This window comes from Marmota flaviventris, chromosome 19 (assembly GCF_047511675.1).
Source record: "Marmota flaviventris isolate mMarFla1 chromosome 19, mMarFla1.hap1, whole genome shotgun sequence".
Lineage (NCBI taxonomy): Eukaryota > Metazoa > Chordata > Mammalia > Rodentia > Sciuridae > Marmota > Marmota flaviventris.
In genome coordinates this window covers 43,850,623-43,865,335 of record NC_092516.1, presented here as the reverse complement: position 1 = coordinate 43,865,335, position 14,713 = coordinate 43,850,623, and the positions used below count along the sequence as shown (strand labels likewise).

The window sequence follows — 14,713 nt, the reverse complement described above, 5'->3', positions numbered from 1 at the left end:
GCTAAGATTATTGTGGTGGCGATTAAATTTTTACCCTTTCTTAGAGGAATGGTTCAATGGTCTCATTTATAAAGCTTCACTCCAGCATATTTTATCTGATTTCTAGTAATGTACAACATATAATTTAAAATATTTCTACATTCTCTATATTTATATGTCTTCTTTTCAGAATAAATAGCCTAATGGTGAAAAAGAAATGATTTCTTATTAAAAGCTTTGATACATTGTTTTCATTCATAGGGGTTCTTTCCTGTATAAATTCTGTTGTTAATGAGGTTTAGTTTTTCTTTAAAAGTATTATCACTTTATTTACTTTTCATATTCACCATTGTGTCTTCTGCTGTGGTGAATAAAGTTTTATTTTTTATTAAAAGTTTTGCCACTTTATTCACATTTTTAGGACTATTCTCCAGAGTGAGTTCTTCTATGGTGAATAATGCCTGTTTTATTCTAAAAGCTTTGCCACATTCCTTACATTTGTAGGGCTTCTCTCGAGTGTGAATTCTCTGTGGCAAATAAGGTGTGATTTTCGACTGAAAGCTTTGCCACATTCTTTGCATTGGTACGGCTTCTCTCCAGTGTGAATTCTTCTGTGGCGAATAAGGTTTGATTTTTGACTGAAAGCTTTGCCACATTCTTTACATTTGTAGGGTTTCTCTCCAGTGTGAGTTCTACTGTGGCAAATAAGGTGTGATTTTCGACTGAAAGCTTTGCCACATTCTTTACATTTGTAGGGCTTCTCTCCAGTGTGAGTTCTACTGTGGCAAATAAGGTGTGATTTTTGACTGAAAGCTTTGCCACATTCTTTACATTTGTAGGGCTTCTCTCCAGTGTGAGTTCTGCTGTGGTGAATAAGGTCTATTTTGTGACTGAAAGCTTTGCCACATTCTTTACATTTGTAGGGCTTCTCTTCAGTGTGAGTTCTGCTGTGGCGAATAAGTTGTAATTTTTGAGTGAAAGCTTTGCCACATTCTTTACATTTGTAGGGCTTCTCTCCAGTGTGAGTTCTGTTGTGGCAAATAAGGTCTGATTTTTTACTGAAAGCTTTGCCACATTCTTTACATTTGTAGGGCTTCTCTCCAGTGTGAGTTCTGCTGTGGCAAATAAGGTCTGATTTTTTACTGAAAGCTTTGCCACATTCTTTACATTTGTACGGCTTCTCTCCAGTGTGAGTTCTGCTGTGGTAAGTAAGTCCTACTTTTCTACTGAAAGCTTTGCCACATTCTTTACATTTGTAGGGCTTCTCTCCAGTGTGAGTTCTGCTGTGGCGAATAAGGAGTGATATATGACTAAAATCTTTGCCACATTCTTTACATTTGTAGGGCTTCTCTCCAGTGTGAGTTCTGCTGTGGTGAATAAGGTCTGTTTTTTGACTAAAAGCTTTGCCACATTCTTTACATTTGTAGGGTTTCTCTCCAGTGTGAGTTCTACTGTGGCAAATAAGGTGTGATTTTCGACTGAAAGCTTTGCCACATTCTTTACATTTGTAGGGCTTCTCTCCATTGTGAGTTCTGCTGTGGTGAATAAGGTCTATTTTGTGACTGAAAGCTTTGCCACATTCTTTACATTTGTAGGGCTTCTCTTCAGTGTGAGTTCTGCTGTGGCGAATAAGTTGTAATTTTTGAGTGAAAGCTTTGCCACATTCTTTACATTTGTAGGGCTTCTCTCCAGTGTGAGTTCTGCTGTGGCAAATAAGGTCTGATTTTTTACTGAAAGCTTTGCCACATTCTTTACATATGTAGGGCTTCTCTCCAGTGTGAGTTCTCCTGTGGTAAGTAAGTCCTTCTTTTCTACTGAAAGCTTTGCCACAATCTTTACATTTGTAGGGCTTCTCTCCAGTGTGAGTTCTCCTGTGGTAAGTAAGTCCTACTTTTCTACTGAAAGCTTTGCCACATTCTTTACATTTGTAGGGCTTCTCTCCAGTGTGAGTTCTGCTGTGGTGAACAAGGTCTGATTTTTGACTAAAAGCATTGCTACATTCTTTACATTTGTAGGGCTTCTCTCCACTGTGAGTTCTTCTGTGGCGAATAAGGAGTGATATATGACTGAAATCTTTGCCACATTCTTTACATTTGTAGGGCTTCTCTCCAGTGTGAGTTCTGCTGTGGTGAATAAGGTCTGTTTTTTGACTAAAAGCTTTGCCACATTCTCTACATTTGTAGAGCTTTTCTCCAGTGTGAATTCTTCTTTGGTAAATAATGTTTAATTTTTGACTAAAAACTTTACCATATTCTTCACATTTGTAGGGCTTCTCTTCAGTGAGAATTCTGCTTTGCTTAACAAAGATTGATTTTCCTTTATAAACTTTATCACATTCTGCCCATTGGTAGGGCATCTGTCCAGTGTGGGTTACTCTGTGGTTAATAAGATCATTTATTTTACTAAAAGCTTTGCCACATTTTTTATATTTGTAGGGCTTCTCTCCAGTATAAATTCTCTGGTGGTGAACAAGGCCTGATTTTTTATATGATTTCTGGTGTTCACTCTCACTTGTGGTTTTCCATATTTTCTTTTGTTGTAAATAGTCAAGATCACAACTTCTATATTTCCCATTTATCAATTTGTGAAATATATGTTTTATGCCCTTCTCTGGTGAATATTCTTGGGTATCATGTGGAGTCATGGCTGAAATAAACAAAAATTTAAAAAAATAAACAATAACTACTAGACAGGGATAAATATATTTTGCATACATAACATGAAATTAAGGTAGAATAAATACATAAGGAGTGTAGCAGATTAGTAAGTCCAAGTCATCATAAATCAAAATATATATCAGTTCAATAAAAATGCACAAACAAAAATACCTTGAGAATATTACTCAAATTTTTGTAGAGACCACAGCATCCAAGAGGAATACATTATTAAGAAGAGTTATATAATAAAGAGAAGGTAAGTATGTTACTTTTATCATCCACAGCCATTTGTTCTCTATAAGATAGCATTGTGTATTTAGGAAATATCTATCAGCTACCTTCACTCTCAGTAGAACAAGAGAAATGTAAAACATACAAACATTTGTGGCTTTTTCAAAGAGTGTCTAAAAACTGGCTTTGGTCTACCATGACATACAGACATGAAAATAACTATTATATTTTGAGTGATAATACCACAAATATTCAACAAGATTAAAGAGGCTATGGACTATTAAAAAGAAAAATGAACAAAAAATTACTAAGAAATATACACATATATGTGTAAAAAATTTTCCATTAAAACATTTTAAATGACTATAAAAACCTTGGATAGTCTATGGCCATAATACTTGGATGAAGACAATGCATAACAATCAAGTATAATAAATTGATTTTTATATTTTTAAATTTGTGAGATATGATGATTTCTTTCATTGACAAATACACCTTTGTTTATTTCCTAAATATATCATGGTATTTTATACTATATATACAAGGTAAAATGACTAAATAGAATGAATTAACACAAAAAAAGAATGAATTAACACAATTATTATTTTAGATAATTATCAGTTTTGTTCTTACAAGGTATTGTATTTCTTCTATTAGTATTTATGAAGAATATAATACACTCACCATGTGGTAAAACAAAACTCTTGACCCTTTTATGCTCAATAAAATAAAAATATGTGACTTTGAGTATAATATCAACCCTACACAAAACACAGTACCTGGTGAGCAAAATTTTACCCACTAAATTTCTGATTCCACATATGAATCAAATGTTCCTGAAATTAATCTCTGCATGCCACATTTCTCTTAATGCAAAGTACTGCATACTGAGAACAATGTGTGCACTAAATACAAAAGCAGAGGTATCTCTTCAGTTTTCTGATTTAATTATTCATGGATACATATTTAGCACTGGCATTTCTGGAACTTTAGGTCATCCAACTTTTAATTTTTCATGTGTGGTGCTTGAGATTAACCCCCCCCCCCAAATGTTATATCACTGAACTACAAAACAAGTCTTTTTAAAATTTTTTGACTCATGCTGTTTCTAAATTTCTATGACTTCCCTCAATCTTGAAGTACTTTTTCATGGCCTCCCAATTAGCAAATATTACAAGGATGCAGCACTGTTCTTGCCTATTTTTATTTATTTAAGAGTTTTTTTTTTATACTTTTTTTCCAAAAATGAACTATATAATCTACTGTTGGCTCCTTTAATAAAAAAAAAAAAAAAGTAATACAGCAAATATAAACAAAGAGAAGCATGGCTTAATCCAAGAGACAAGAAAAAAAAAAAAACACTAAAAACTGAAATTTAGGATACTGGCAATTATGAATTACTCAAAGAACACTAAATAACGATTTAAAGAAAGTTTAGAGAGTGAAATTGAGACAAAAATATAAATATAAATAAGCACAAATTGTGTATGTGAATAATTCTTTAAGGAAAAAAATGAGAGGGGCATTCCTAAGTGTGCAAATCTGAAATTCTACCAATATGGGAGAGGCTTATCATGCAGGACCAAGTTTAAGACTAGTCTAAGCAACTTGTAAAATACTGTAAAAATTAAAAACCTATAGGATATATAAAAATAAGTGGGATACACACACACACACACACATTACACTTGAGGGGATATAATATATATATATATATATATATATATTTGTAAAAAATCCAATCATGCCACAATGAAAAGCAATGATCTAGAAATTAAATCATTAATCACAATAGAAAAAATAAGAAATATAGAAAAAAAGCTTACAAAGCAGAAGTATAATGAGTTATTCACTTCAAAATATTTGATTATTAATGCATTATTACAAAACCCAATAAAAATTTACTAACAGAATTAAATCTAAACAAAGAAACTTCTAAGTCAGTACCAGCAGAGAGCATTAAAAGAAACCAAGCATGATCTGCTCCTAGAGGGCCTATTTGTTTAAAGATGGATAATGCCTCTGCCTTTATATCTCATCCTTTTGCACAATTTTTAATGAATGAGATATAGTTTTAAATTATGAAGTTTCTCATAATCGTTTTGGACAAGCTTTTGTTGAATGAATAAATTATATCCCGATCCTTGCCTTTTCAAACAGAAACAAACAAAAGATCTAGCCTCTCTCATATTAAAATATACATTAAATAATGTTTTATTTACACTTAATGTGCTCAATATACAACATAAAATTAATACTCAAAATTGGTCATCTGCATTGAATAGGCATTTTATTTTCAAACATCCATTATCTATCTATCTATCTATCTATCTGTATATATAAGATTCCAGCTTATCAGCATGGCAAGGTACTATGCCTTTGATCATGTGGGGAAAAGCATAGACTGTTAAAATTATGCAAACATATTCTTTTTGATGCATGAAATATAGCAATTATAAATGTACATCAGGTACTTGACAAGCTGATTAGTAAGATTCATTTAACCCTGGAAGAGAAGAGTCCCTCCAAACAAGAGAATAATCATTCTCCTCAAAAGAGGAGAAACATTAAAAGAGGAAGCCAAGATACTATAATTCCAAATACTTGGGGGGATATAAAACCATTAATAACCTCAGCTCCAAAGGAGTTGGCTCAAATATGGTAGAATGTACTATGGATAACTTAGTTACTTCTTTGGTTGCTAAACTCACACAAAACTGTTAATGCTTTGCTCTGTTTTTGTACACCACTTGTGGGAAATTCAGTACTGTCAGATCCTGGACTTCTACAACCCATTACAATATCTTGACTCACTTGGATGAAATTGTTATATACCTGAAAAAATATCTCATGGTATTCATTGTTGTGTTAGCAGAATAACTGTGTCCTTACCATCCACATAGTATTTAATAGGTCACAATCCTGCACAATTATTCATAAAAGGTCTATTCCTCTTGATAAAAACTGTGATAATTCAGTGAACCTTCTTTCTAAGGCAGAATTTGATGCTCTGACATTTTCCTTAGTGGGTTTCCCTGACTAGCTCTATGGGCTTACAAAACTACTATGAAACTCACCTATGCTATCATAAAAAGTATTAGTCATGCCTCCATGGCTGTTAATATGCTTAATGAAGAACAAAAACAACATTGTGAAGCCATACTTAAAATTCATGATTGCAATTGATTATCTGGTATTGTTATATCATAATGGATATCATAAGTTTAATTACATGTGTTCCTTCAATTTAAGTGATAATAGTAATTTGATTTCAAAAGAGTTAGATTACCTTAAAGATATGATTAAAAAGGTACAACAAGATGATTGATGATTGACTTGTTGGATTGGCTAACGTCATGTTTACTCAATTTCATCTGCATCAAAAAATATTCATAGGTGGATGTTTACTGATGTTGGTACTTGCTGTTGTCTATGGCTGTCCTATTTTTTGCCCCCACCAGCATTAATGAGATAAGTAATATTATTTTTTCAAAAGGCCTTAAAAAAGAGTGGGGGGGGGGGCTTTAGGTATTCTGACCTTGGAAATAGAAAGTGTGGGGGTGATGGAAACTGGCACCCTGAGTCCCACAATTGAAATTCCCAGCAGTTTCTCTCTGAAGCTATTAAGACAACTCTACAGGTGCACTATCTAGTTTCTGTGGTAATGTCCTTTGGGAGAAAAGACTCTATGTTTGTATTAACTGTACGTTATCTTGGTTAGCTAACACTTGGTGTTAAAATAATACTAGGTTAGAATGTAGTCATTGCAACAGAAGCTATGTAATTTTGGGGTATACTATGTACAGCCATGAAGAGGAGTGGTCAGTTTTTTTAACTTTTCACTGAGATTGAGTCTCTCTCTTCTCTTTGCTTCTTTACAGGTTTCCTCACAAGAAGATTTGTAACACATCATGCTGGCCCTAACAATAAAACGTAAGTTTTGATAGTTAATCTGAATAAACTGGGATATCACTAAAGAAGAAAATGGAGGATCACAAAGAATTTGAAAATGTGATAAATGTAGGGCAGTATGTGTTCAATGATTAAAATCAAAAGAAATAAACCTAAGCTTCTGAAATGTTTTTTTCTGCTAAATAACTACTCTACCAACATTTTTTATATTGGTTTTCTCCATTTGAACATCTCGCTGTGTCCCCTGCTCTGTGTAGGCTACAAGAGTTTACATCATTAAAGTATGCTAGGAACTACTTATCTAAAGTGGAGAATGTATAACATACCAAGAAAGAGAGAGATTAAAGAGTAACATAATATATATTAAAGAGTAAATTATCTGTATTAAAAATGCCCTTTTTCTTTGAAACACAAATCTGAAACTCATTCTTACAGAGAAGTTCCCAGAAGATACAACAGAAGTACATCAAATAATAACTATTAATTAAAAATTTTAAAGGGAAATTAAACTTACCAAGGAAGGCAAAGTTTCTATAGTTCTCTAACATCACATCTTTATATAAGTTTTTCTGAGCAGGTTGAAGGCATTCCCATTCCTCTTCAGTAAAATCAATGGCTATATCCCTGAATGATAACAGTAACTGTAAAAAGAATAGATAAGTAAATAACACATTGACAACATGAACATTTGCACAGTCTGTAAGGTAATTGAAGTTAAAATGAGAATTAGTAGACTATCATGTAGGTGGTGTTTTGGAACAAAATGATACTATTATCTACTTCTGCAGAAAAAGTGATTTATGTTTATATATATATATATTTTCCACATTTGTTAAACACAATATAAATCTCAGGCATTACCACAAAAATATACATTTTTTGATTTTTTATATCATGATCTAAATTATGTATATTGTTCAGATGAAAAAATTATTGTAATTAAAAAAGGGAATCCTCAAATTTTAATTGTACAATCACTAATCAGAAATTTACTAAAGTGTAGAATCTTATTTGTTATTTCTCTGATAGAGCTGGATTTTCTGAATATGTAGTGAGATCTCTAGTAATCCCAATACCAATGGTATAAGAAAAATTTTGAAATGTAACAAAGTAGACAGACCACTTAATGGAAATATTTAATAGTGAATTTAAGTTCAAACATTTTATGGTATTTATGTATGTTATTAATATAAAAAAATAACAAAAACAATCCTGTTTGCATTTTCCGTTTTATAATTTTAACATACAAAATAATATATGCATAATTAGATTGATGCATATATTGTAAGATGTTTATAATAGAATATAGATATATCTTTTCAAAAAATATATATATTTTTTGATTCTTTCTAGTTCTACCTGAGAGTAGAATCAATTTTTATGGTATTAATAAGCACGGGATATATCTTATCCTAATTAGAATCCTGTTCTTGTTGGTGACTATGATGGTAGGATTTATATATATCTTTAATATTTCTATCTCCTTCCTTTTTATTTATTTATTTATTTACCACTGTGCAATCTACTGTTCTTGTTTTCTTACCCTTCCCCACTTTATGAACTTTAGATTTCACATATCAGAAAGAAAAAAAAAATTCAGTTTTAAAGAAATGGTTTGTTTTACTAAGCATAACATCTCCAGATCCATTCATTTATTGGCAAATATCATAAAGTTATTCTTCTTTATGGCAGATTAATAATTTATTGTGTACATAAGCAACAATTTTTTATCTTGTCATCATTGAATGGACCCATTCCTCATTGAATGTTTGGTTTTATAGCTTAGCTATTGTGAATTGTACTGCTATAAACATTAATGTGGCTGAGTCAATGTAGCATTCTGATTTTATGTCCTTCGGGTATATACAGTACAGTAAAAAACCTGGGTTAAATTGTCTTTCCATTTCTTTAAACAATATCCATAGAGGTTATTATGTTTCACTTAGACCTCTATACAGCTGCAAAAATTAAAATTCAACTAAACCTGAGGTTGAAAATAAAACATACAGAAATTAATTAGTAAGCCATAAAGTGACTAAGAATTTATTATCAAATCCTCAATCCCAATGAAAAGTAAATTTTATAAACTAAAAGTAAAGAAAATCTTAAGCAAATGAGAAAAATTAGAAGATATTAAAGATGAACATAACACAGAAAGAGTTACCAATATCAATGTTGGTGCTTTTAAAAAGCAAATGAGCAAGGTCTAGTGATGGACAACTGTAGTTCCAGTGACTGAGGAGGATGAGGAAAAAGGATCATAAATTTGAAGACAATATTATATATAATATTGTCTTATATATATATTGTATTGAGCAACTTAATGAGGCACTTGGCAACTCAGCAAGACTGATAAAATAAAATACAGAAAGGACTGAGGATGTGGCTTCATGGATAAGCACCCCTGGGTTCAATTTACAGTACAAATAAAGAAAGCAGATACAATTAAAAAAGCAGTAGCAAATTTGAAAATTCAACAAATAATAATTATTTTAATTATATAGTATATAATTGCAAATATATGCATATATAATGATTTCTCACTTGATGGAAATACACTCTGATGGAAATTTTATCCTAAGAATATTCTGCAATTTTTCATTTCTCTGAGTATAATGACAAGAATCTAGATGGTATAGACTAGTTCATGGCTAAGATATTTGCTATATCCACTGTTGTACATAAAGTCTACTGCTGATGAAAATATCATGATGCCACATGATTGATGCTATGAAGTTAAATCAATCAGGGTAAACCTCATAATAAAATAAATGGTGGAATTACAGGAAACAACAACAAAAACAAAACTCTTTATAAGCCTCTTGTTATTTAGGCAGTGATACATAATGAAGATTGCAGTGCAGGGAAGAGGAAAAATGGCATTCATTCCAAAGAAAGATGCTAGGATATTGGGAAAACAGTGTGATAATAAAATGCTATTTTATCCCTAGACTCATAAAACATAACAACATATTGACACATTAAATGCTGAATATAAGTTATTAATAAATAATACTGAAATATATAAAAAATACAAAGCTTAAAAATTTACATACAAAAGATAGAGTACATATGGTGGTGAAGAAAACTACTCCATTTACAATAACTTCAAAAAAAATAAGATACTTGTGAATCAACTTAATGAAAGAGGTGAAAGATCTATATAAGAAAAAACTACAGAACCTTAAAGAAAAAAATCAGAAAATACCTTAGAAGATGGAAAGATCTACCTTGCTCATGAATAGGCAGAATTAATATTATCAAAATGACCATGCTATCAAAAGCACTATACAAATTTACTGCAATTCTGATCAAAATCCCAATGGCATTCCCCATAGAAATAGAAAAGCAACCACGAAATTTATCTGGAAAAATAAGAGACCCTGAATAGCTAAGGCAATCCTTAGCAGGAAGAGTGAAGCAGGTGGCATCACTATACCAGACCTTAAACTATACTACAGAGCAATGGTAACAAAAACAGCATGGCATTGGCAACAAAAAAGACTGATAGACAAATTGTACAGAATAGAGGACACAGAGACTAACCCAAAAAATTACAATTATCATATATTAGACAAAGGTGCCAAAAACATGCACTGGAGAAAATATAGCCTCTTCAACAAACCCTATCTCTCACCATGCACAAAACTCAACTCAAAGTGTATCAAGAACCAAGGAATTAAACCAGAGATTTTGCATCTAATAGAATAAAATGCAGGCTCTAATCTTCATTATGTAGGATTAGGCCCCAATTTCCTTTACAAGACACCTATAGCACAAGAATTAAAACAAATAATCAATAAATGAGATGAAATCAAACTAAAAGTTTATTCTCAGCAAAAGAAACAATCTGTGAGGTGAAGAGAGAGCCTACATCCTAGGAGGAATTTTTTACCCCTCACACATCAGATAGGGTACACAAAGAACTCAATAATCTAAGCAAATAATAATAACAACAACAACAACAACCCATTCAACAAATGGGCCAAGGATCTGAACAGACAATTCTTAGAAGAGAATATACAATCAATCAACATTTTTTTCTATATATCTTATAGGTTATGCTGCTCCCTTTTCAGGACCAAGCATACTTCTTATTCAGTTTCTAAGGAAGGAAGACATGAACCAGAAGTATTTTCAACTCTCCTTTATAAATTATCAAATACAATTTTCTATGTCATTTTCTAAACATAGCTGGACATGGGAAATAGAGACATGGAGCAGAGAACATTTTTATTAGAAATACAGTGTAAAAGAAAGACAAAAAAACCCATAATTATTTGCACCACTTTGAAGCACAAGAGAAAAGGACCCTGGAATTCAGAAAAGAAAGATTCATACTTTTATACTAGGGAATGTGGATGACATGGATGCCTAAAGTGAAAAGGTTATTACAAGCTTTTGAAATAAATTTTATGTGAGTGGCAGATAATCATTAACCAATTAGTATTTGCACAGTGTTTTCCAGGGGCTTTGTCAGCTGTGCACTACAGAACATACAGGTATTCATAGCCTCAATGAAGAGCATTATTCATCTGTATCCTCTAAAATTATTCCCACAGTACAGATAAAAAACCATGGGTATTTGTATATTAAATGGCAATTCAGCAGCCCACATCACACTACCCAGAGACAGAACTGTATGAAATTTCTTCAAAGACCATCAATGTATTGTTAGCTCCTGACACAGGGATGTCAGTCTGGGGAAATATTATTTTCTTTCCATTTTGAAGAGAGTGCATTGACATTACATTTCAGGGGCAACACAAATACTTTTTTTTCATGTTAAGAAACTCTTCAGAAACAGAGCTCCCAAGACAGATTTCTTAGAAGCGTAAATGCCTGGAGATTACAAAATGAAAAAAAAAAAAAAAAAAAAAAAAAATCAGTGGCCCTGAGAGACTCAGTAAGGCAATAAATCTAAAAGGCTTATTAGAAACTGAAAAGCAAAAAAGTAACTATTTCTAAAAATAAATATGCTCATTAGTTGCTATCTCCTCAGCATGTCATTAAGTAAACAACAAATTATGTATGAATATTTCTAGGATTGGCCAAATTTTATTCCATATGAATTTATATTAAACACCAAAATCCAAATAATAGAATTCATGATTCACTGCCAAAAATATTTATGAAAAAAATTCTTTAAGGAGTGGATGTTTAGTAAATATGTCATTTAACAATTTAATTACCATATGATTTTGGGGACATTTACTCACTTTCCTGCAGCCATAGTGTTGAGATATTTCTTATTTATTTTTCCTGTAGTAACTTCCAAAGATAAGCCCTAGAATCCACTTTAAATAACCTACACTTACAATCACAAAAGAGACCTATAATAAATGATGAGGATAAAAAAGGCAATTTTAAAAAATAATTTAAACTTTTTTCTTTTTGTTGAAATCAAACTCTAGCTGCATTTTTGGATCCATTTTCTCATCTTTTAAGCCAGAAATCATATAAAATATAAAGGCCAAAAATTTGAACTGCAAATTTATACATGAGTTATGTTTATTAGATTTAAAAATTCAAAATTTTTAGAAATTAAAGAAATGCAAAATAAAAACCCAATTTGGGAAAAAATTAATAATATTGATAAACTTTAGAACAAATGAATAATAATTAACTCAAAAGGAGTTTAAATTAGTATCTATTTGTGGAAAATATTTTGCTATTGATTATACATGATACTTCCCATCATAGAGACTAAGTGAAATTAGAGCATATGTAACCATGATAACATAAAATTATGCAATGGTACTCATCCAAACACTTTAAGTCCAAGGGCATGGCTCAATACAATACACATCTTGGAAGAGGTGAATAATAATTTGTAGGAAAAATGGTCACTAGGCCTGTCACATTTCATAACATATCCAGTTTAAAAAAGAGCATAAAACACTATGTATAAATTTTACATAGGTGCCTTATGAAAGTGGTATTTTACATATGTAAATTTTTAGAAACAAAATATGTAGAACTTATAAGAAAATAAAAATTATGAGAAGCACATCAAAGACTGAATTATTCATCCCATGTATAGATGATAAAACTCATCATTATAAAGGTGATCATTTTCCCCCAAATTAATCCCCAATGCATCTCACCAAAATTGCTATGTACAAATATAAATATATCACAGTGAAGTCTACTTTTATGTGTATTCTATAATGTAATAATTTTTAAAAAACTATAAATAATTATACAATAGAAGAAAGTAGAAGAATAGGGAAAGGGGAACTACTGGCTACTGATGGGTAGCAAATTATATTTCATGTGTTATGATTATGTCAAAATAGTCCTGACTATTAAATACAACAATAATGAAATAATAAAAAAATCAAAAAGACTTACTTTAAATGAAATAAGTAACCAAATCACAAATTTTAAAAATTAATCTACAAAATTATATGTAACTTTAGCCAAAAACCTTTTCAATTATAAGAGCAAAAAAAAAAAATAAATAAATAAATAAAAGAACTTATCATGGCCTACTATTCATATATATTGAGAAATCATAATATTACAATAATCATCAAAGTATCACAATATAAATAAAATCCCCATATGAATACATTTGTATGTAAAACCTGTATGCTTTATTATGATAGCAAAGTCTAGATAAATCAACCATAACAAAAATAATCTCAGCAATTTAGCTATGACCTTTCTCAAAATAAATTTAAACCTACTATTAGGGCTGTTTACCGGTGACAAGTCCTTGCCTCTGCAATGCTGAAGTATAATATCAGAAAAGCATGCCAAGGCAAGTTTAGAGTGGAACATTGAAGCTTTATTAAAGGATAGTAGAAAAGACTAGAGGAGGAATCCATGGAAGGGCAAGATCTTATCTGTTTTATAACTAAGTTCTTCCTTCATCTTTCCCACATTTCTGTCCTTTGATCTGTTATCTTGCAGTGATGGAATGTACATGAGAAGGCCCAAAGGCTGGGGGACAGGTGGGCTGAAACAGTAATCTGGGCAGGAAAGGCTTTTGGATTATCATCTCCCTGTTTGCTGGGAGCTGCTTCATTAACATTTCCTTGGGACAGGCTCTGGGCCTTGGGGACATTTTCAATTCCCCTTTTCCTGAACTCCATTCTAATATAATGTTCATTCTTCATTTTACTTGATATGAGACCTGATTTACCTAATAACACTAACTACCTAAATAATAATAATAATAATAATAATAATAATAATAATAATAATAAATGTAAAAATAAAAGAAAGTCAAAATAAAAATTAGCTGGCTCAAGAGGAAATTAGGTGCCCCCAAACAACAGGTCCTTTCCTTCAAGAAAATGGCCTGTGGAGATTTGATTTTGATAATTATTCCACCTGTCAATCTCCAGCATCTGGTAAGACACTGGGCTGCAGGAACACACCTGACACATAGTATTTTAGGCAGATACTGAGGATGCCCTTTAAGCATAAGGAAGACAGCAAAGAGTCTCTTCCACTGACATATTCCCCACCTGGTTGGCCAGTAGGGCTGAGGACATAGTGGCCCAGTGGAGGACTTAAGCCTGCAGAGACTGCCCAGAGTCCCAATCTGCTAGCACCTGTTTTCACCACAGCCAGTCTTGTGGTTCCAATAAATAGTCTTTCTCCCCCAGCCTCCCTCACTAGGCCAATGCACACTCACCATTTCTTGGTTCTCCGGAGTTGAGCCTGCTTGGGATCCTCAGTTTCTGCACAGCAGAGCAACCTGCAACTCTGAAGTATGAGATTAAATTCCAGCCAAATGGGAAAAAAAAGAGGACTTAGAAGAAAAGAAGTAACAGTGAAAGCCCACCCTCCTCCTCCCTGATAACGCACAGGATTGGACAATTCCCACAAAATGCTCTTGATTAGAAGGGGCTTCAGATCATGCACATTGAATCTGAGACCAGTGAGCCCTTTTTTTGAGTGACAGGGAATATTATCCAATC

General features: G+C 32.0%; 1 protein-coding gene across 1 annotated transcript; it reads right to left on the bottom strand.

Annotated features, from left to right (window-relative positions):
• Positions 1–445: 445 nt before the first annotated feature.
• LOC139702908 (zinc finger protein 845-like) lies at positions 446–2,335 on the bottom strand. The gene has a single exon (XM_071605455.1). The coding sequence runs from the start codon at positions 2,333–2,335 to the stop codon at positions 446–448; it is 1,890 nt and encodes a 629-aa protein (XP_071461556.1).
• Between the last annotated feature and the right edge of the window lie 12,378 nt (positions 2,336–14,713).